General features: G+C 35.5%; 1 protein-coding gene across 4 annotated transcripts in view; it reads right to left on the reverse strand.

The window, feature by feature from the left end:
- Nucleotides 1–2,234: 2,234 nt before the first annotated feature.
- raraa (retinoic acid receptor, alpha a) overlaps nucleotides 2,235–25,108 on the reverse strand; it is a 165,381-nt gene continuing 142,507 nt past the window's right edge. For all 4 annotated transcript variants that reach the window (XM_058792871.1, XM_058792872.1, XM_058792873.1 and 1 more), the window contains 7 exons: nucleotides 14,692–14,840; nucleotides 12,530–12,671; nucleotides 7,169–7,329; nucleotides 5,916–6,092; nucleotides 4,539–4,743; nucleotides 3,207–3,365; nucleotides 2,235–3,079 (listed from right to left, as the gene is read on the reverse strand). In XM_058792871.1, coding sequence (XP_058648854.1) covers nucleotides 2,877–3,079; nucleotides 3,207–3,365; nucleotides 4,539–4,743; nucleotides 5,916–6,092; nucleotides 7,169–7,329; nucleotides 12,530–12,671; nucleotides 14,692–14,840 — 1,196 coding nt within the window. In that variant the 3' untranslated portion in view covers nucleotides 2,235–2,876. The remainder of the gene's footprint in view (nucleotides 3,080–3,206; nucleotides 3,366–4,538; nucleotides 4,744–5,915; nucleotides 6,093–7,168; nucleotides 7,330–12,529; nucleotides 12,672–14,691; nucleotides 14,841–25,108) is intronic.

The raw sequence follows: 25,108 nt of genomic DNA on the forward strand, positions 1-25,108 counted from the left end.
ATTTTTACCTGAAAGTCATTTTTAGAATCAGCTTTACACTGTGATTTGATTGACTGAACATTAATGTTGCTGAATCAATCGATTTAATAACTAAAATTACTGTATGTTTTAGTCAGTAACAAGATAATAAAACAAAAAACATAAAAATAATGATAGGTTCACTGTTACCGTCATCAGTCATGTGTGCTCTTGGCTTTCATTAAAATTTAAATGTCAATCCAGCATATTGCAATTTCTGTCTCAAACAAAATGATGGTTTGGTTCCACTTTATTTTAATGTGTCCTTGTTACAGTGTGATTACACAAATGAGTAATGAGAATACAGAGTTAAGTGTTATAAGGTTGTTTGCTTTACTGTTATTACTAAAGTATATATATAACGTGTAACAAGGACACTCCGAAACAAAGTGTTACCATAGTTGGATTGCAAACAGAACAACATCGCCTTGCTGTCTGGGATCATTCTATCTTTGATTTGAAGAAAAGAGATGTTCAAAGATGTGTCGGTGAATGTTCCAGTTTCAACCTCTTGTCAGCATTTGCAATGCAGTAGTGAACCTTCTAATGTGAAATTGAGAAGAAAGTATTACCTGCAACATCTGTGATGCCAAAGGTAAAAAAAGATATCTAACTTTAGTACACTAAAGTCTATTGCCTGTTGTTGTTATTTCATTTTGTTTCTATGCAGTAAATACATGAACACAGGAGTTTGTTTATTAAGACATAACCCCCAAAAAAAACAGGTACTAGGCCTATTCTATGAACAATGAAGTAACAACAAAAAGGGGAAAAATACAACCTATGGTTGACCTGTAGCAAGGACGAACTTGAAAGCAAATGTGCTAATTAGGAAATATTCTCAGGTCTCAGTAGATGCAACATATGGCAAGCCGTTTTAACTTTTATTCATTCTCAGGATATGACTTCTTGATATCAACAATTAAATTTTCACTAGTTAAAATGTTCATTCTTGATATCAGGAATTAGATTTCCACTAGTAACAATGGCTATTTTTGATATCAGCAATTGCATTTCCACTAGTAACAATGTTAATTCTTGATATCAACAATTTAATTCTTGATATCAACAATTTAATTCTTGATATCAAGAATTAAATTGTTGATATCAAAAATTACCCTCCCAATTCTTGATATCAACAATTCAATTCTTGATATCAGAAATTAAATTGTTGATATCAAGAATTAACATTGTTACTAGTGGAAATGCAATTGCTGATATCAAAAATAGCCATTGTTACTAGTGGAAATCTAATTCCTGATATCAAGAATGAACATTTTAACTAGTGAAAATTTAATTGTTGATATCAAGAAGTCATATCCTGAGAATGAATAAAAGTTAAAACGGCTTGCCATAGCAACATGAATTCTGTGAGATCAGGTTGGTAGATAACAGTGCCTTGCCATTCTATTCTTACCTTTCCGCATCCTTTTGTCCCTGGTCATTACATCCATACAAAGTAAACTGGTAGAAATTTGTAGTGCAGTAGCTGTCCTGTCAGCTGTGTTACATATTAGCATGAACATTAAACTTTCAGAACCCAAAGCTTCTTCATCAGTACAAAAAAAAACATTTATTAGGACAAAGCTGCAAAAACGCCTTGTTTTTAAATTTGCAAATGTGTGATGTCAGATGAATACACAGAACTTTGGTCCATCCAGTCATGTTCAGTATAATGATAAAGTAAGACAGAAAAATGTGTTATTACAAGTGCTAAATGAGAGAGTTAAATGTGTTAAATGAAAGTGTAATGCGTGGTAAGTCTGTCAAACCTTGTGTGTAGCACCTACAGCTCTGCAGATCCTTCCTAAGAATCCCAACATTAGAAATAAATGGCCGAAGTTTATTTTCAACAAGAATATGGAACTGTTGATGTTTTAACTGTTTTATGTTAATAGTTTGAGGGGCATTTTTACTAACTGGTAGACGAAATATTATACATTTATTGCGTTAACATTTATGGTCACCGATCAAAAATAGTTAAGTAATACTACTTTTTGTCCAATCAAATGCTCTCTAGAATGAAGAACCCAATAAACTAAATAAATCAAAGAACAAAAAGGTGTGATATCATTTTGAACAAGTGTTTTTGGAGTTTGTATCAGTGGTTCTCAAAAAACTTTGTGTGGCTGTTAAACAGCTTTTTCAATACTTTATTTCTGTATGAAAATACGATCTGAATCTTTGAGGTATTTGCTAGTACCTTAAAAGACACAGAGCAAGAAGAACACATCACACAAATGGTGTTTGTTTGCGACCATTTTTATATCTTCTGTGCACAATTTTGTGAGTGGAAATTAATAGTCTTTTCAATGTTTTTTTCTCCATGAAAAACATCATCATCAGTTTGAAATAAAACAATTCACTCTTTGCCCTTTCACAGGCACAAAAGTGAGGAAATACATTTGCATCTTTACATAAAGTCCACATTGCATTCTGTTCTCAATCACAGTCATTCCACGTTTTCTCTCTATATATTTATATATATTTTTAGTTTGTAGGAAATCAGTCTCTGGTCATTTGAAACAGAAGTCCAGGCCATAAGAATTGAAACAGAAGAAAAGTCCTTAATTCCTTCTACACGCATTTTGTCTTCACCCTCTGGGGGTTTTCCTCCCTTCATCCTAAGGGACTCAGCAACGGAGTGGTGAAATCGAGGAGGAATACAATCACAGTCTGATCTGAGGAAAGAAAACAACAAAATTCCGGCGACACACCTTTGATCCCCCCCTTAGTCTCTGAGGAACACGGGCAGAGGAGCAACAATATGAGCGCGTGCTTTTGAACATGTCTGCTGTCGTGTCGGGGAGGGCACACAGTAGTCGGTAAGTGGCTAATGACGGCAGCAATGACGGCTGTCATGGTGACTGTGTGGGTGGGCTGCTCTGGGCGGAGCTTGGAGAAAGGGAGGGGCTACAACTGCCTGGAGGAGCGCCGGAGGCCCGTGAACTGATCCCGCCTGAGGAACTCTCCAAACCCTCAGAGTTCTCCAACATCTCCTGGATGAGAGGAGGCATGGAGCCGGGAATCTCCATCTTCAAGGTGATCACACGCTCTGCCCCTGTGAGAGATGGAAAATTCATTTTGTTTTCATTTTAATTTCATGTAGCTGCACATTAATTTTTCTTGCAGTAAAGTAAGGATTAGAACTCGTCCAGGAATGATTCATGTGAATGAATGGGACTCACCCTTGGCACTGATGCTCCTCAGGTCGGTAATCTTCATCAGCATCTTAGGGAACATATGAGGTTTATGTGGCCTCCTGTTCCTCACATAGATCTTCAGTGCTTCCAGCAGCGGTTCCTGCAGTATGTCCACTTTATCGGCCTCTTCCAGGTCCTGCCGATCTGCACAAACCAACAAACAACACTTCACATTTAGGTTGAGAGCTTATAGGCACACATTCAGATTGAGCAAAATCATGGAGATGGATACTTTTAGAGGTGCATCTTACGAAATCTGTCAAGAACTTCATTCATGTCTTTCACCCCAAAATCAAAAAAATGAAAAAACTTGCTGAGTGTAGTTTTTTTTGTATTGTTACATTATCTATATGTTCTGCCAGAATTCTTGTTACCGTTAATGATTTTTTAAAAATCTATTTATTTTGTATTTATTTTACAGTCTTTAATTATGATTTTTTTTTTGTAGAAATATATTTTTATTTTTAATTATTTTTAAATATCATAACAATATACATTAAATAACATCTTTATATTATTATATAATTTAAATTGCACTAAAGGGACTTATATATTTATATTTCAATGTCTTTAATTATGAAGATTTTAGAAGATAAAACATTTGTTTCTTTACAAATAATTGTAATAATTCTACATAATTTTTTTTTAATTTTTAGCTTTGTGGTGAAATAAGACCTGGCCATGTTTTCATGAGATCATAATATATATATATATATATATATATATATATATATATATATATATATATATATATATATATATATATATATATATATATATATATATATATATATATATTCACCATATGTTAAATGAGCAGATGCAATACCACCACCAAACACTGCATGGCACTAGAGGTCCATGTATCAAAAAACATGGAAAGATCATGTGACACTAAAGACTAATGGCTAAAGACTGATGGCTGCTGAAAATTCAGCTTTGCCATCACAGGAATAAATAGCATTTAGAAATATATTTAAATAGAAAACAGTTCTTTTAAATGATAATAATATTTCACAATGCTATGGTTTTTACTTTGTTTCATCAAATAAATGCAGCCTTGGTAATTATGAGACTTCTTATATTAAAACTGTCTTAATTATTTCAATCATATATATTTCTCCAGCATATAACACTGTGCACAGTATATGACCTTTATGTATGCAAGGCACACCAAAAAGACCTATTGCATTTACATTGCATTACATAAGGTCTATTGTCTAAAAGCACTAACTAATACTGTCAAGTCTTTTAAAAGCACAATTATATGTAAAAGTAACAGCATCTTTAATAAGCAGCCGTGTGTGTGTACTGTACCTCCACAGAGCAGGCAAATAGCACTGAGCAGTCCCGTCTCTGCATCATCCATCTCTAGCGGAAGTAGCTGATTGGCGAAGGCAAACACCAGGTCTGTTAACGGACCGAAGCCGGCGTTGTGCATCTGCGTTCGGTTCAGCGTTAACCCATCAGAGAACGTCATGGTGTCTTGCTCAGGTGTGTAGCGGGTACAGATCCTCAGAATCTAAAAACATAAACAGAGAGGAGATGTGTTGGTCTTAACTCTGCATATGTTGAACACAAAACAAGAAATGTAACCATAAACTTGATGGTCCGCACAGTATTTTTTCTTTCATACTATGGAAGTCAATAGGGACAAGAAAATGTTTGTTAACCCATATTCTTCAAAATATTTTCTTTTATGTTCAACAGAAGATTAAACTCGTACATGTTTGAAACAACTTGAGGGTGAGTAAATGACAGAATTTTGAATTATTTGGGTGAACCATGTCTTTAAAGGGATAGTTCACCCCAAAATGAAAATTCATTTTGGGGTGTCTGTCATTTATTACTCACCCTCATGTCGTTCCGAACCCGCAAGACCTTTGTTCATCTTCGGAACACAGATTAAGATATTTTTGATGAAATCCGAGAGCTCTCGGACCCTGCATACAGACAGCAATGCAACTGCAATATTCCCATTCCCCAAAAACGTAGCAAGGACATCGGTAAACAGTCCATGTGTCAGTGGCTCAACTTCAATTTTGCGAAGCTACGAGAATACTTTTTGTGCGCAAAGAAAACAAAAATAACATTATTTATTTAACAATTCTTCTTCCCGAGTTACTGTCTTCCGCCATTTTGGAGAGTACCATGATGCATGTGCGTGCTTTCCCCAGAACATAAACAACATTAATTATGTTCTGGGGAAAGCGCACACATACAAGACATACAAGAATAAATTATGTTATTTTTGTTTTCTTTGCGCACAAAAAGTATTTTCGGCGCACAAAAAGTGTCCTTGCTACGTTTCTGGGAATGGGAATATTGCAGTTGAGTTACTGTCTATGCAGGGTCTGAGAGCTCTCAGATTTCATCAAAAATATCTTAATTTGAGCGCCGAAGATGAACGAAGGTCTTACAGGTTTGGAACGACATGAGGGTGAGTAATTAATGACAGAATTTTCATTTTTGGGGGAACTATCCCTTTAAGTTACCTTTTAATTTCCATAATTTTAAAAGAAGTACATTACTAGTGTACAGGCAGTATAATTAAACACATTGCTTGTGGGATTTGAACCTACAACCTTCAACAGGCCAAATGTATGTATTCAGCTTCAGTAACGTAACGTAGCCCGCTGTAAGGTCTGAGCCAGTGCAGGCTTAGCAAAAGTCAGGTTAAGAGTGTGTTCTCACCAGTATGTCGAGGCAAGCGGCCTTCAGCAGTGTGATCTGGTCTGCGATGGTGAGGGTGGTGAATCCCGGCAGCTGCTTGGCAAACTCCACCGTCTTTATGATGCACTTGGTGGAGAGCTCGCTGAACTTATCCCACAAATCCACATCCAATGACACGCGCCGCTCCGAGCTGTTACTCTATACACAGAGAGAGATAAAATTTTAGCTATGGTAAATGGTTCTGAAAAAGTGGCCCATGAACTCTGGCTGTCAGCTTTAGTGAAGTCTGCTTGAAAACAGAAGCAGAATCAGCGCAGAGTTCTAGGAGTTATTGACAAACTGACACATATCTGTAATTACAGTATTGATTCATCATTCAGTGTCAGCTCATTAATTAAAAACCAATACAGAGCCAAAACAGCGAGGTCATATCCTCACAGATGAAGATTTTATTGGGTTGTGAAGAAGTCAAAATGCCACATTACGTGTAATCCAATGATTTCAAAAGGGCTGGTGATATGGCTAAAGTATGTCAATATTTATCAGCCTTTTGATGATATTTAGTGCATATCTTCGGATATTTCTTATTGATCTTAATATTTTTAACCATCATTTAAAACAATGTTGCCAAGTAGGTTTAAAATGTTTTATGTAAAAATAGTTAGAAATACTAAGTGAATTCAAGGAAGAATGATCAGACATGATTAGTGAGAGACAAAAAAAATCTTAATAATAATAATAATTTACAGAACAACAGTGAAATTACCATAATAACCAAAAATGATTATTTATGGCTGTCTTCATTTATTTGCTTTCACTCATTAAACCATAGAGTTTTTATTTAGCATTTTCATATTTACAGCATTTGCAGAGATGGAGTTCATGTGAAGCAGCATTTACTGCAAAATGAGGTGTGCGTGTTAGACAATATGTTTATGAAGTGAATTGAAAAACTCAGCAGCAGTTTGTTGTTGTTTGGAAATTACAGTAATTTGTATAAATATACAGAAAAATCACAACTCTGAATGACAGTGTATTTAATCATTTTCTTTTATATGAACCAATATAACACTTCGTAACAAACAGCAATATTTTCCTACATATGTATTTACTGAAACATGTAAATGAAAGAAAAATGCCACACAGTGATGTCTGTGAACATTTTTGAGTGACAATGTTGAAAAATACAATAAAGAAATGGGTTATAAACAGCAAAAGGAACGTTTGGACGTTGGGAACGTTTAGTATATGATTCAGCCCTCACATGCTCTTACCGTGGTGTATTTGCCGAGTTGACACAGCGAGGGGAAGGTCTCTTGGTGGGCTTTCCTGACTCTATCAATCATCTGCTCTGTGTCTGGGCTCAGCGTGTAGCTTTCTGTGCATTCTGGCTTTTTCTCTTCTTTCTTCTTCTTATTCCTGTCATTCCTCACTGCTGCACAGACAAAAAAGACAGACGACAAATGTCAATATTGATTGTACATATTCTAATGTCTGTTAATGATTCTTAACTCTTCTTCTTTTTTACTAACAATTATTCATCTTCAGATTACATTCAAAGATGTAGATCATCATCTACTTCCGACACAGATAAATTAAGCTGTTATTAAGCTGTTATAATAAATTGTACAATATATATTGAATTAAATCATGTTCCTGTAAGAACTGTAACATTTAGTAAAGAATCTTACATCAAGTAATTGTTTCGCCCTCTCATTAAAAATATTAATTTGCATGTGCCTTGCATACAGAAATAATAATAATAATTAAGTCAAATATTATAATTAATTTTAGAATATTTTTATTAAATAGAGCAGTATTTTTATCAAGCACTAATAGCTCAACAACAATAATAATAATAATAAAATATATTATTAAGTAGTTATTTTTAATTGAACATTTATGTTTATAATATTACATTCTAAAACTATTTAATCATGTTTTATCATAAATTGTATGATAACACAATGTAGGTATCAGTGGCATGTCATTTGGAAAAGTGGGCAGAAAAGAACACGCATTTATTATTACTACTACTATTACTACTACTACTATTTATTGAACATTGGTGTGTTTTACAATATTTAAAACATTATAACATAAGTTTGCTATCACAGTGCGATGTGTCGCCATGCCATTTTAGAAAGAAATGAAGAGGGCAGAAAAGAAAAGAGATCACAAGAAGACAGATAGCAAAGAAAGAGGGATGAGATGAATGAGAAAAAAATAGAAAACTTGCATGAGTAGCAGTGAAAGGCCGTTTGAGATGCAGTAAGCAGCAGTAATGGAGTGAGATGAGACAGACAGATAGAGGAAACGTGTTAGAGCCAACACATCACATCTGTGAAGACAAACCATGAGGGGAAGAAAGGCGAGAAAGAAAAAAAAAAAGGTGTTAAAGAAAGAAAAAGGACAGGAAGCAGAAATGTCATCACATCCCCACCATCAGTACCATCTCAAACACATTCTCTCTCTCTCTGTCTCTCTCTCTCTCTCTGTCTCGCTCTCTCTCTCTCTCTCTGCGGGGTGTGTGTTAGTAGTTTGATGAATAGAGCGGGTGGATGAAGTCGTACATAATGCTGATAGATCACCACAGGTTTCATTAGACCCAGAGCTAATCTAATCTCATTATATGACACACACACACACACACACACACACAAACTGTAATACCATAGCATTATTTTCTCTCCAATCTCCGCTAACACTCGGACCCTCACTGCATCCCTCTCTCAGGCCTCTGGAGATGCGGAATTAATTCCTAAATAAAAGTGGGCTATCTTAACGTGCCTACATTAGCCCCTATGACAGATTGGCACAGCGATCATAAGCCGCAAAACACAATTTAATGAAGTCATTAAAGAACTATTAGCCTGGCTGCACCATCACTCATGCACAAGCGTTACTGAGAGACCTGCAGCGAGAGAGAGAGAAAGAAAGAGAGAGCAAGAAACATCTCTTTCTCCAGAAGTATGATGAGTATTTTGTGTGTTTCTGGAAAGGTGATTTTTACACACTGCAATTGGTGACGATATAGCCAGAAACGCGACCTACGCAAGTATGCAAATGTCAAGTACACAGTTATATACTTAACATGCGTTCTTGAGTCATGGTGGCAGAAACAAACCCAAGGGGCCAATAGAGTTACATTCAATAGAGTTGTATACAATAGAGTACATGTCTGTACTATTAAAACAGATGTACATAACCTGAGCTGCAATATGAAGTGTGCTTTGACGTATTTCAGACTGAAACAATGTGTGAAACTGAACTTAAGTGCCTACGTTAATGCACTTGCGTAGTAGAGGTTTTTGGGCCTGTGTATTGTGATCTCATTACATAACTGCTAAAATAATACACACAAAGATACAGATAGGATGTAAATATCAATTAATACACTGATAGGGGTGTAAATATCTGCTCTGAGAATGATTCAATTACGATTCTTTACTAAATGACGTAATTGAAATCATGATTCTATTAGATTGTTTTGGTAAGATTCATTATCATCTTCAAAAATATGCTGAAGGAGGAGCATATGATTTCAGCAATGCAGGAAACACGGAAGCATAATCCACTCATTAAAATGGAATTTACTGTGCAACGCAGGATATCATGGAATTTGGCCAGTTTTGTATGAATAAATCAAAAGTAGGGCTGTAAACTTAAAAATAACATTATTTGGTGTATTTGGTGTAATGCAATGTGTTTACGCAGTTTAAGGTTCAAAAAACACATTATTTTCCACATTCCGTACATTAATTGTTTATCCTTTCTGCACTGCCTTTCTGAAACGCGCTGATTTTTACAAATCTCATCGTTCTGAAAAGCGAGGTGTGCTCTGATTGGCACGCTATCCAGTGCGTTGAGATTGGCCGAATACCTCAAGCGTGTGATGGAATTGTTGCGCCCTTCACCATATTTGCAAACAGACAGCGTCTCCACAACATGGTGGCGGCGGCAACAATACTACAGTGAGAATTAAAGTTACGGCTGCTTTCTTTGCGTAAACATTTGTACACTGTAAAATGTGATAAGTTGACTTAACTTAAAAAAATTGAGGAAACCCGTTGCCTTAAAATTTTTTAGTAAATTATAATTAAAAAAAATAAGTTAAGTGAATTGTCAAGTTCACTTAACTTTTTATTTTTTATTTTTTTTATTATTTACTTAATTTTAAGGCAACGGGTTTCCTCAATTTATCACTTTTTACAGTGTACGGTGTTATGCAAATATTCCCACACAGTGATGTAGATTTTTGGGGGGCGTGTTTAAATGAGGATTTTATGAAGGCATGGACGAGTTTTAACTTTTATAAAGAATCTCTCTTTGGGTTTGAGACTTTAGTCTTTGCAACTTTACGGATCTTATATATGCACAAACAGCTTGTAACACTCCAAAGACAAAGGAAAATTTGAAATTGCATCATATTTTCCTTTAATAAAATCGCAATATGGTCAAGTGCAGTGATCCTCAAATCTGGCTCGCGAGATCCACGTTCCTGCAGAGTTTAGCTCCAACCCTGATCAAACTCACCTACCTGTGATTTTCTAATGATCTTGAAGACACTGATTAGCATGCTCAGGTGTGTTTGATTAGGGTTAGAGCTAAACTCTGCAGGAAAGTGGATCTCACGAGCCAGATTTGAGTATCCCTGGTCTAGTGTGTGTGACTATTATAGACTAAATTTAGATATGAAGTCTGCTTGTTGTGCGTGTGATTCAGAGGCGCAGTTTCATCTACTACAGATCCTCAAACCTACACGACAATTAAGTATTCATACGTAAAGCTTTAAACAGAATTGAATAATAATAAAAAACGCTTGATTATTTGACTAATCAAAAAAAAAAATCTATAGTTTAATGGATTAAAAAACAATGGCTAGTTGCAGCCTTAATTCCAATATCAAACATAAAAACAACAGCCGCTCAATATCCACTAAGCGCCACCAAGTCATAGTTTTATGTAGCAGCAGTGGCTGTTGGCACATGACCAAAAGTGCAAATCTTATTGGTCGGCTGTTTTCTTCACAGTGTGATGGAAAAGATTTTAGAACCCCTCTGTTACATTGACAACAGGAAAATGTTCATGTCAGTCTGAACAGATGCATTAAGAATTGCTGATTCAAATTCAAATGTTTATTGCAACAAATTTTCATGACAAACATTCGTCTTTGTGTGAAAAGGCCTTAATGTTCACATATGTCTGGTTCAGGACATGCGTGTGTGTGCGCGTGTATGCTTGAGGCTCTTGACAGGGATAATTTGAGAGGAGAAAATTAAAGCGCTGGCAGATCGTCCATCACAAAGATGAAATTCAATGAAAAGATAAAAATGTCAATGTTTCCTCCCTCCGTTCCCGCGCTCTCCACTCCTCTTATTTCACAATCTCTCGTCCTCCTCAGCAGCAGCAGATGAGTTGTGAGTCTAATGCATTCGGAGCAGAGAGAACCCAGCATGTTGTGCTAAAAATCAATGCATGTGTGTGTGTTTTATAACAGATGTTGTATGCTTTCAAATGTATGCAGGAAGTGAAGTGTGAAAATGCTGCTGTGCATCATTTTGTAAATGTAATGAGTCAAGAGGTGTGAATTCATATGAACTCACGTTAATGAAACGAGCGCGTGTCGTGTCATTGTGAATGATTTGATGGGTCATCTGCACGGCAACACAATCTCACCATGATGCCTGCTAGACATCCATGTGCATGTATCTGTCAGACTTGTCCATAATGTCAAGCTTGACTTGCACATGATCACTGAAGGAACTTAAATAAAAAAAATTTAAAAAACAATATTTAACAACAACAATTTATATTTACAACAATTATTTAATCTATTTTTGAATAAAGTGTATATAAAACAAGTTATTACAGCCACCATTTTAATATTTAAATATTTAATTCAAATATTAAATACAATTTCTCAAAAAAATTGTTTAAATATTTCAACAAATTTGTGTAGAAACATAATCATATAATTAAAAGGTTAATAGAAATGTTCTTATTTTAGTGTGTGCAACTTTATTTGAGCGTTGTTTTTTTTTTTTAATAGAATTATTAAATACATTTGATTTTTTTTTAGGTTTGATTTACAATCATTTTGTTTTAGTAAAAAAAAAAAATATATATATATATATTTTGGCGCATAACTAATAATTCTTATTTTATATTATTCATCACAATAAATTAAAGTGCAAATTACCAGCCATAACTATTTATTTATTTATTTCTCTCTTCCTTTCCTTCTCTCTTTGTCTCCCTTCTTTCTTTTCTTTCTTTCTTATTCAATCCCTCTATAAAATGCACTATTTGTGTCACTTGCTGCATGGAGACTCACATCCACTTGATGGTGAGAGCACGTCAAATCTGTCTGGAAGATTTCTGAACAAACACACATTCACAACTTCTGCTGTAGACCTGTGAGTGTGTGTGTTTTCTCACCTCTCCCAATTAACTTCTCAAGTATGACAGCACCTAGCAGTGTGGAGACGTGTTCTGGTATAGCCAGAGGGAGGCACTGACTGTGAGCGTGTGTGTGTGTGTGTGTGTGTGTGTACTTATATCGCTACTTGCTATTTAATATTTTGGCAAGAGTTCTTCAGCTGTGGAGGGAGTATTACTGATGCATTGCTCACATTCTTTGGACATCCCCACTTCCAGGCACTTCTGCAGCCGACAGTATTGACAGCGGTTGCGGGTGACTTTGTTGATGATGCAGTTCTTCTCTCTGTGGCACGTGTAGACCATGTTCTTCTGGATACTTCGCCTGAAGAAACCCTAAACACAAACAACACAAATAGGACTGTGAGACAAACTCCAAGAGATGCAAGAAAGTGCTAGTCATGTGTCAAAACATCTAGATTTTAACTTCCACATAGTGCTTTTCCCGTACAAAAAAGTATTTTTTTTCTTTTTTCTTTTCTTTTAACGTCAACCAGCAAAAACTCTAGGTCTGATCATTTAGATCGAAAAAAGCCTATTTTCAAAAAGCTGTGGGGCAGGCTATACTTACAATTATAGTTGGCTGATTTTCTAATTCCAAACCCACAAGACTTTTGTTCATCTTTAAAACACCAAAGTAGATATTTTTATTGAAACTTGAGAGATATAACTCCCTAATAAGACCAAAACTTTCAAGCTTCAAAAAGTACATAAAGGGATTGTAAAAATCATCCATGTGAATCAAGCATTGTAATCCAAATCTCCTGAAGAGACATAATAGGTTTATATGAAAAAAAAAAAACAAATTTAATTTAGGAATTTAATAATGTAAAATATTTTTCAATGCACATACACAGAGCACATCAAATACGGTACATTAACATGTTTGCTATGAATTCCAATTTTTGGATGAAACATCCCTTTAAACCCAAACATATACTTCAGTTTTGACGTGAATGCTTAGCATATGCATACAACCAAAACAGACTTGCAAAGTATACTCCATTAGATAATGTTTGCAAACACAGAAGCTCAACAGATGCCACAAAACCTGTGGTTACCTGCCACAAAACTTCTCTTGACTTTAAAGGAAAATCTAAACTTGAAAAAGCATCTTAAAGTAAGTTCTTCTCAGTCTTTGAAAACCAGGGCTCCCAACACTGTTCTCACGCCACACAGACATTTTTTTAACACAATGCCAGTGAGGTTTGTACAACAAAATCTCCTCAACAAAGCAGAAGCAAGCTGCAACACCATGAAATTAGCACAACACTACGGAAACACATTGCAACACAGCGAAATTAGCACAACACAACAAAATTTGTCCTGTGTGGTGTGTTGTGGCGATTTCATTGTATTGTGCACTACTGGGCCACCGTAGGTTTGTCTGTACGAGTTCTTCTTTTTCTATAACATATGGTATAGTTATGCAGTCAATCAAGGAAGAAGAGTGCTGTTTTCCCAAATATTAGCATATTAGCATATTAAATTGCAAACGTGATACTGATTTTATGCAATTCAGGTTGTTAACATAAAAACAAGCCTGTACCTTAAGTATTCCAAAGTATTTAGATTAAGTTACTAAAACTGAGTAATCTAACGAAATGCGTTATAAATTGTGAGCATGGACCACAAAACCAGTCATAAGGGTCAATTTTTTGAAATTGAGATTTATACGTCATCTGAAAGCTGAATAAATAAGTTTGCCATTATTGTAATGTTTGTTAGGATAGGACAATATTTGGCTGAGATACAACTATTTGAAAATCTCGAATCTGTGGGTGCAAAAAAAAAATCTAAATACTGAGAAAATCACCGTTAAAGTTGTCCAAATGAAGTTCTTAGCAATGCATATTACTAATCAAAAATTAAGTTTTGAAATATTTACGGTAGGAAATTTACAAAATATCTTCATGGAACATGATATTTACTTAATATCCTAATGATTTTTAGCATAAAATAAAAATTTATAATTTTGACTCATACAATGTATTTTTGGCTATTGCTACAAATATACCCAAGCGACTTAAGACTGGCCCTATACTAGAAAATGCTAATTTTGAAGCAGTTATTTTTTTAAAATGTATGTCTGTGATAAACAACTACATAAGAATGTTTGAGGGTGAGCTTGAAAATGCCCAAGTATTGTCAACTTATGTTTACATGTACTTCACTAACACTACTATACTGTGTGTGTGTGTGTATATAAACAGTGTATATTTTGCTTTTCTTCTCTATTTTTGGGGAAAAATGGCTTACTGAAAAAACTGAAACTATTTTGAAAACAGCTGACTACTAAGCTAAGTTAGTAATGTTGCTACATTTGGGTCGAATGAGAACGGGTCACATCACTCACCTTGCAGCCCTCACAGGCACTGACGCCATAGTGGTACCCTGAAGATTTGTCCTGACACACAAAGCAAGGCTTATAGACGCGAGGAGGAGGGGGAGGAGAGGGTGGGCTTGGGACGATCTCCTCTGAACTCGTACTCTGGGTCTCGATAGCTGTGAAAGAGAGAGAGGGTTTATGGGTCAATGACATGACATTGTTTTGCTTTGTGTGTCTATTATTAAAGCATTCATAAATACATTAAAAATCTATTCAATCAGACTGTGACTTGAACACACTTTTTCTATGACCTACATGTTCATATCGTACATTTACATTTAGTCATTTAGCAGTCACTTTTATCCGGTACAAATGAGGACAATGGAAGCGATCAAAATCAACAAAAGAGCAATGATATGTAAGTGCTATAACAAGTCTCAGTTAGCTTTACGCAGTACACGTAGCAAGGTTTTTATTTTATTTTATTTTTTTTAACTATATAATAAAAAATAAAAAAATAAACAGATAGAATAGAAAAAGAATAGAGCAAGCTAGTCTTAGAGGCCTTTTTTGCTTTTGTTAATTGTATAATAAATGAAAAGAAAACAAATAGATAGAACACAAAAAGATTAGGAAAGCTAGTGTTAGTATTTCTTTTTATGAATAGAATTAGAATAGAGAGTGCCAGAGTTAGAGGGTCAAATAAAGATGGCTAAGATTCTTGAAGATCTCAGCTGCTCGGATTGAGTTGGGCAGGTCATTCCACCAGGAGGGAACATTTAATTTAAAGGTCCGTGAAAGTGATTTTGTGCCTCTTTGGGATGGCACAATAAAGCGACGTTCACTTGCAGAATATAAGCTTCTAGAGGGCACATAAGTCTGATGTAATGAATTTAGGTAAAGGGGTGCAGAACCAGTAGTGGTTTTGTAGGCAAACATTAATGCCTTGAATTTTGGTAGCCAGTGCAAATTGATAAACAGAGGTGTGATGTGCATTCTTTTTGGTTCATTAAAAATTAATCTCGCTGCCGCATTCTGGATTAACTGTAAAAGTTTGATAGAACTGGCTGGAAGACCTGCCACGAGAGCATTGCAATAGTCCAGCATGGACAGAACAAGAGCTTGAACAAGGAGTTGTGAAGCATGTTCCGAAAGAAAGGGCCTGATCTTCTTGATGTTGAATAAAGAAAATCTGCAGGACCAGGCAGTTTTAGCAATGTGGTCTGAGAAAGTCAGCTGATCATCAATCATAACTCCAAGGTTTCTGGCTGTTTTTGAAGGAGTTTTGGTTGATGTGCCTAACTGGATGGTGAAATTGTGATGAAATGATGGGTTTGCTGGAACAACAAGCCAAGCTGTCTTGGCAAGGTTGAGTTGAAGGTGATGGTCCATCCAGCAAGAAATGTCTGTTAGACAAGCTGAGATGCGAGCAGCTAACATCGGATCATCAGGATGGGATGAGAGGTAGAGTTGAGCATCATCAGCATAGCAGTGATATGAAAAGCCATGTAGACAGAGAAGAGAAGTGGTCCAAAAACTGAGCCCTGAGGCACCCCAGTAGTTAGATGTTGCGACTTAGATACCTCACCTCTCCAAGATACCTTGAAAGACCTATCTGAGAGGCAAGACTCAAACCACTGGAGTGCGGTTCCTGAGATGCCCTTTATCAATAGGGTTGACAGGAGGATCTGGTGGTTAACCATGTCAAAAGCAGATCCAGCAAGATAAGTATTGAAGATTTGGAATCCGCTCTTGAAAGTCTTAGGGCTTCAACAACTGAGAGCAAGGCAGTCTCAAAAATAGTCTTAAAACCTATGTTGAAAATAGTTTTTCAGAAGCATAAAACATTTAATAGTCCAAATTAAATCCAAACCATGTTGAATAAAGCAGACTTTCCTATTTATCTAGGAGGCATCCCTAACCCTGAACCCTGTCCCGGAGCGTCACATCACAGTACTGCTGTATGTGACTAGGAACATTACATGAGAGATCAAAGACACAGAAGTCCTGAAGCAGCTCCTCTAAGGAACTGAGCTTCTGTCAGAGAGATACAGATGATCTTAGCACATTCATTAAACACGTGTAACACATTTGTGCTGCTGATAATTAGCCAGCCATTGCACATCAAAACAAGAGACGAACACTGTTAAACACCATTCAAACCACTGATGGGAAGGTGAACAGACAGCACTGGCTTGGATTCTAGATGGGTTTCCTGCTGTTTGTACCGCGGGAACTACAAACATCTTACACATGTTTAGTAACAGTAGTTAACATAGTAGTGCTAGTAGTAACAAACAAAAATAAATAAATAAATATTTATTTATTTATTCACTTTTTAACTCCATGTCAGCATCATGGCTATTTTCATGGCGATCTCAGAATAAATTACACAAGGTATATAATTAACAAAAAGTTATAAAAGACGTTTCAAATCTATACTAGACAAAAATAAATAAATTAATTAAAAATAATAATATACATTCAGGTGATACATTTTTAAATAAATCAGTTAAACACACCTCTTAATAAAACAGTTAAAATAAATAAAATAAATAAATTAAAAAACTTTAAAGCAATAAGCCCCAAAACGGTTATTCCATAAAAGTAGTAAGGTTTCACAAAATAAAACAGAGCAAATAAGGTGTAATGATATTGATAGAAACATTATTCTTCCACCAAACAATGTAGTTCCTCAGAAACGGTTGTGGTTCCAACAAAGTGGTTGCTGAGCAACACACAAATGTAAACAAAGGTGTATGTTTATAGTGTAATTTACAACAGCTTCAAACTTGGCTCAATCGATCAGAATCAAGCACTGGAACTATCAGTTTTATCAAATTAATTTATCTAACATTAATATTGTTATTCAGTTTTATAATTTTCTTTTATCTAAAAATAATTGTCACAATTATTTATATTATTTTAATTACATTATTAATATATTATTGATTAAATTTATCTGTTGTTGTTATTATTATTATTATTATTATTAATATATTTATTATTTTATTTTAGTTCATTTTATCTAACAACAATTGTTATTGATTATTAAATAAATATAATTACATTATTATTTTTTTAATTAAAGTATTAATTATTATATTTATCCAACATGATTTTATTATTATACTGTTAATAATAATAATTGCATCTCATTTTTTTTAAATGTGTCACAAAGGAATATTTCAGGACTGCATCACAGATCATATCATTATATCAAATCATATCAACACTAAAAATATGTATTTCACTAGTGATGGTATTGTACTTTTAAGTGTATATAAGAACAGTATAGTATTGCAACATACTATAACATCAAAGATGTTAGTCATAAATTATGTAAAAAATGCTTTCAAACTCTTGCTTTTCCTCTGTCCAAGGGATTGTTGGCAATATCAGTCAAAAGAAACGGATGGATGGAGGTTTGAAAAATCTAAAATTGAAACTATATCAAGCAACCATCGACGCTTAGCATTCACACATGATAAGAATCACTAATTGAAAATTTTCCATACTACAGGCAGCATGTGACTTAGGGACTCCTGGACTGTAGATATGCCTACAAATAATGGTAACATTATGGTGTTCTCAACACACAATGTGTGCATTTCTGTGTTTATAGAAAAGGTGGAGAGGGTATCCGAGGTGAAAGTACGTGCTTGCTTTTCTAGCTGGTTTGGCTGCAGTTTCTTTTCTGTGTATGTGTGTGTGTCCCAGCTGTAGCAGAGGGCAACTCAACTTGTGAGCTTAAGTTAAATATAGAACTCTTACTTACACACCACTGCTGCCGGCCCCGCCGGGCACATCACACACACAGAATGACTGCAGACACGTATCTGAAACAGCATCCATACACACACAAACACCAACACACACACACAGTCAATGTGCATGTTCCCGCCTGTCTCTCTGTGGGCAGGAAATTCTCAGAGAGACGTCCTGGAACTGACGGATGGAATGAAAGGCTGACTCAGCCACGGACGGAGAGAGAATGAGAACGAGAGCAGGAAGGAATTGGAGAGAATGGAAGCGAAAATCAAACAACTGAAGTTCAAACATGTGACTATGACAGCCAAGATAAGCACATACACGCACAGCCACATCGCTGGGCAAAACATCCGGGACGTACCAAGAGCTAAAGCTTTGTTTTGATTGGACGGATGGAGAGTATAAAACACCCACGCTTGCCCTGAGTCCAACACGAATTATGGATGCCTGAAGACCACACTCTTAATGATGAACATTTCATTTCAAAATTTGGAACTTTTAATTGCTCCTTTAGGGTGGGATAAGAGTGGGTGGAGGAAAAAAAATATTAATCAATTAGATGTTTACATTGTCTGAGGAAATTGCACTAAACTGCTATGGTGCTCTTGGTGGTTGTCAGGGTGTATCGCCATGTTCTGAGGCCAAATTCACAGCAATCCATTTTTAAAAAAATCTTGTAATAAACTCTAAGTAGTTTGCAACAATGTTCTTAAGTGCAATTCTTGAAAGATTTTCATTTACATTTACACATTTATCAGACGCTTTTATTCAAAGTGACCTATACAAGAAGAACAAAAGCAGGTCGTCAAAGAGCCAACAACATTTGTAATACACAGTGCCTTTTCTTTTCAAGAACATGACAGGTTTTGGTGTTATCTGGCGGTTCTTGCCGAAGACTCGCTGATCAACTCGGCCTAGCAGATTACCATAATAATCATAAGTGCAAGTTCAGCATTTTGAGTTGTGTATTTTAATGCGCCACATATTTTAAACCTTCTGAAAATTACGTTGTAATTATTATAATAAGTTTCAAAATAAGTGTAATTATATTAAAGATTTTTAAGAACATTTCTTTTTGTTTTCTCTTGAGCAGTGGCATTTTAGTATGATTAATATACTATTATAGGTTTTTTTAAGTTTAAATGGGTTTTTATTTTTCTATATTTTTTTGGACGTTTTAGCAATTTTGTTATGCCATTTTATTGGCTTTTAAAAAATGTCATTATAGTTTATATTAATTTTTAGTTTTACTTTTAGTAATTTATTACATCAAATTATACTAAATAAAACTAAGAAATGTCTCCTCTGCAAGTTTTATAATTTTTTATAAAGTTTTTTCTAACACTAGTAATTTCAGATGATATTTATTTTATTTCACATATTCAAAACATTTTCATGGTTTTAGTTTTAGATTTGTTGACTGCAATAACCCCGGCCTTTAAATCAATCATAAGATTAAAAAATATATATATGTATTCTTAAGAAAAGGTTTTGGCAATACAAAATATACAAAATAAATAAATAAAAAATGTGATTTATTCTAGGTGATTGCTTATGCCAACATCAGTTGATTTCCATTCATGAGCCTCTTTTAAATGATGGCTGAAAAAACTAGACTAGAAGAAATTAACTTCTGTACTATTTGCAAATATTGGAGGCAGTCAGTGGGACTCTCACGGACGTAGCAATGTTAGTTCTTGAGAACTGTCCTTATTGTGTACCAATATTTTCCACAGCAAACAAGCAACTTATTACCTATGATGTTTGTGTAATCACATGTTTTTCAGTTAAAATGTGAATAATGACTAATAAAGTGTAAGTAGAGAAATGTTCCCATCCCGCCTCCATCTATTTTTACAAATTTACAGTTAGTCCCACCCAAACTCATGCACCGGCTGAGTCAGAAGGTGACATGCCGGTCGCTCAAGCCAACAGAACAATGTTTTGACAGCACTACAGAGTCAGTGTTTTCACTTTTCAGGAAGTCAACCTGTGAAAGACCAGAAACATACTTTAACAGAACTTCTAGGAACGTGCCTGCCATTCCTTTGCAGAGATGTTGAAAATGTAATGTGTACATGAGTTATGAAGTTCCGTTTTCTATTTATTTATTATATAATTAAAATAAATAAATAAATAAACCTTGCTACGTGTACTGCGTTAAGCTAACTGAGACTTGTTATAGCACTTGCATATCATTGCTCTTTTGTTGATTTTGATTGCTTCCATTGTCCTCATTTCTAAATCGCTTTGGATTAAAGCGTCTGCTAAATGACTAAATGTAAATATACACATATATACATATACACATTTTTTTTTTTTAAATTCAGAAAAAACAAAAAAACAGATATAGCGAGAATACGAAGATCCAGGACATGATTTTGGTGTCCCCCTTTGCGTTTTGTTGCATATCCCAATTTGGTGCCACTGCATAATAGTGTGTGTGCAAACAAATAGATGCACTCGGGACACCCACTACATCAGAGAGACAGAAAGAGAGAGATGAATGAGGTGAGACAGGGATAAATAGAACGAGCACACTGTGTGTGTGTGTGTGTGTGTGTTGTAGTGTTTATGTCAGTCTGTTCTCTCATGTCAACCGAATTACACACAGAACACTTATATAACACACCACATTACTGCTCATTAACAACAACCCCTCTGCTGTCTCTCTCTCCCTCTGTCTGTTTTTCTCCGTGTGCAGGCTTCTGAATTTTTTTAGCAAAGCCCTGAATGTTTTTAATCATCTTGTTTTTCACACTAACCTTTCATGCCTTGTAAATTCTGTCACTAAGAAAATCATTCAGAGGTGCAACCTACTCCGGAAATAATTCTTCTGACTGCTGCCATAAGTCTTACTGACATACTACATACTGACGGCGTTCCATCCAGATGTCACAAATGTTTATTGATAACTAAAGCAGAATATACATTTTTCACAGCAGATGCATTTTACTGCATCTGCTGTGCTTGCAAACTCTGCACAAACTTCATTAAACCCAGTAACTATACCATAATTTAAAACACTAATAACCTTCTTAATAGATTTTAACACAGTTTTTTTTTTCAGACTTTAAGTCTATATTCTCAATAGCATAGGACCACAAGACATACTGTACAGTAATACATATACAGTAGTATAATTATGTATGGAGTATTGATAGAATATTCCATAATGCAATGCGCTCGACTTTTATGCCAAATAGCTCATTTTTTTAGTGGGATATTTTTTTTTTACTGGGTATGTTTTATTTATGTGATAGGTATGTAAGTAGGTAGGTGGACAGACAGACAAACATAACTTCTAGAAGCGGACACAGCAATCTGTCCCGCCACATTAAAAAGCATCAAAAGAACATTGTTTGAATTTCATTATAAAATTAACCAAATTTGTCGGCGCCAATAGCCTCGTGGTTAGTGCGACATATAGTGCAACTGTGCTCACGGCGACCCGAGTTCGATTCCCGTCTCGAGGTCCTTTGCTGATCCCGCCCCCTCTCTTCACCCAATGCTTTCCTGTCTGCTCTCTACTACTGTCCTATCTAATAAAGGCATAAAAAGCCCAAAAATATAACTTAAAAAAAAAAAAAAATTGACCAAATTTGAATGCTCAGGCTTAAATTCGTCAAATAAAGCACAACGCTTATTGCAATTAATGGATGTAGCATGCTACAAGTAGTATTTATGCCGAGTTCACACTGCACGATTTTCAAACTCGTCGGATCGCTGTTGTTTTCACACTGCGTGACTATCTGGGGTAGCATTCAGTCGCTGCTGTGTTCACATTGCACGATGGATCGACGACAGGGGCTTTCACATTGCACGATTTCACAATAGGAAGAATCGCCGACAACTCTGTCTGATCCGCAAACTACGTTTCACAACAAAACACACACGAGAAGTGATAAGGAAATAACGCAAGAATCTGCGTGCGTCAGCCCATTGTTCTCGAGCTAGACTGGAAGTATTAAAAACAATATAGCCCGCAAATGATCTGTGCGCTGATTTCCAGCTACAAAAACAAAAAACAGATTATGCAGGAGGGAGATGCAGGGAACAGGGATTGTGTTCTGCAAAGAGTGGTAAATAATAATTTGCAGTAACTGTTATGATGTTGCGGCTGGTCAAGCGTTTGTGCTTGTTTCTGTATGATATAATTGTACAAATTAAAATACTGATATGATAACTCCTCACGGAACTTCCCTCTGCCCTGTATCTTTGTCTCTCATTGGCTGAAGGTCATCGTGATGTAGTTTTCAGTCAGAAATCATTGCACACAGTGTGATTGTGAATCGCCGACAGCTCCAGATATTTAGCATGCCAAATATTTCACGGGCGTCGGCGACGTGTCAACGATTCCCTCAGATCGCGTCTTTGATAATTCACACTGCGCGATTGTCCGCGTGAACGAGCTCCGATTTGCCTCCGATGTCGGGCATTTGTCGGCGATTTATCAAAACCTGTCGGCGAGTGAAAAATCGGGCTAAAATCGTGCAGTGTGAACTCGGCATTAGTGAAGTTGTGTTGATGCATCGACTACAAACAGCATAAACTAAACATCGATTAAAGATTAAAAATTAAAATTGATATTGTTAATCCAGCACTAGCGTCCACACAGCTGATATGTTTACCTGCTGTAGTTTACCCACGCAGTGCACACAAAAGAGACACTAATTTAAACATCATCATTTCGGCCCTCCAAAACTGTTTCGGCCTAAACCGGAAAATACATTTAAGCCAAATATTTCACAAATGAACACTAGCCTCTCTTGTTAGCTAATATATTTGGAGAAAGCTATTCCGTTCTTCTCAGATGCAGTAATTTGGCTCGAAGATGTAACATTTCAACATTTAAGAGTGTCCTATTCCACCATTTAATTAAAAACATCCCATAAGCATCCCAGGAGGTCTAGGCTAAGCCCCGAATATATACTGACCCTATAACCGGCCGTCTCTCTCTCAGTCTATCTGTCTATCTCTTAGGTTCAAGCTGAGGTTACATTCCTAATGTTCTGACAACCAACAAACACTGTAACTCAACCTCTATCCTGCTCTCCTCTTCGGTCTCTCTCTTCATCTTTAGGAGCCTTTAACTCCTCCTTCCTGACAGACAATATGTCTCCCTTTCTCTCTGTGCCTGCTGTAATCACCCGTTTATTCATCTATGGGTTCAGGTCTGGGTCTGGGCTTGTTTAGCTCTCATTACGAGCGGCCCAAAGGGCGCTGGGAGAGGACGGGAGGGGGTATTAATCAGATTTGGGTTGGTTAAGCCCAGCTTAAGTGTGTTAGCGGGGTAGAGACAGGCCCTATGGGAGAGCAGTCACACACACACACACACACACACTTATCTCGCTATTAGATTATGCACTGCCTTGCAGTGACAGAGTGTTTTAAGTATCAGGACCCAAGGCATTTTTTTTGACATGATCTCAGTCTAACATCAGCGAAGACAAACAGACCACAACTTCACTGGGTCAACAAGTGGCACGTCTGATCCATTCTATTTATGACAAACTAAAACCAATTAACTACTGCCCTGAAAATCAATAGTCAAACATCACATGCCGTGAGACGCTACTTAAAATAGCAGCCATGTTACCGGGTAGAAAGTGTAACTAACAAGGAATCAGTCAATGAAATACTCCACCATATCTTTTAAAGGCAGACAGATGTTTTTGTTTGAAATAATCATTTGGAAAAATTGTCATTTTAGCTGGGGCGATATATCAAATTCAAAATACATTCACAATGAGTTTTCTGGTTAAACAACATCATTAGGGCTGCAAAATGATTAATCATGATTAATCGATTCAAAATAAAAGTTTATGTTCTACATACTATATGTGTGTGTGTACTGTGTATATTTATTATATATATATATATAAATACTAACACATATATGTATTTATTTAAAAAATATATATTTGTATGTATTGTGTTGTGTATGTAAACACTTGTATATCATTTATATTATATTATATATAAATATAAATATTTTATATATAAATCTAACATATTTTCCCTTAATATATACATGCTTGTGTTTGTATTTATATATACATAATAAATATACACAGTACACACAAATATAGTATGTAAACATAAACTTTTATTTTGAATAGATTAATCGCGATTAATCGTTTTTGCAGCCCCAAACATGAACATCACAATGGATTTTTCACACTCTTTAGGAAACTTAAAGGCCAAATAAAATCCTTCCTTGTCTCGCTTAATAGATATGTTTAAGAATTCAAACTGATTTAAGCTTCAGCAAAATTACATTGCATTTTTCATAATAAAATGTTTCAGTGAAATATAAAAAAAAAGTAATATATACAGTATATATATATTTGTGCCTTTTATTTTGTTGTGCAAGATTTTTAATATTTAAATTTTGACATTTACGTTTAAGCCATTTCAGACAAATACATATATATCATCATGGCATGATATTTTCAGTTCATCATCTAACCTTGGTTGTAATGTCAGAGTTATTCTCTCTGTATGGTTAGGGCATGTGTTCATGCTGAGTGTAGGAGATTAGGAGACTCCCTGCCTACACACACCTCCTGTTAATATTACACACACACACACACACCTGTATTCAGTGTTTTTGTAGCCTGCATATCCATATTTTTCTATACTAGACAATGGTCTGAAATCAAATGCCTGA

This window comes from Onychostoma macrolepis, chromosome 12 (assembly GCF_012432095.1).
Source record: "Onychostoma macrolepis isolate SWU-2019 chromosome 12, ASM1243209v1, whole genome shotgun sequence".
Classification (NCBI taxonomy): Eukaryota; Metazoa; Chordata; class Actinopteri; order Cypriniformes; family Cyprinidae; genus Onychostoma; species Onychostoma macrolepis.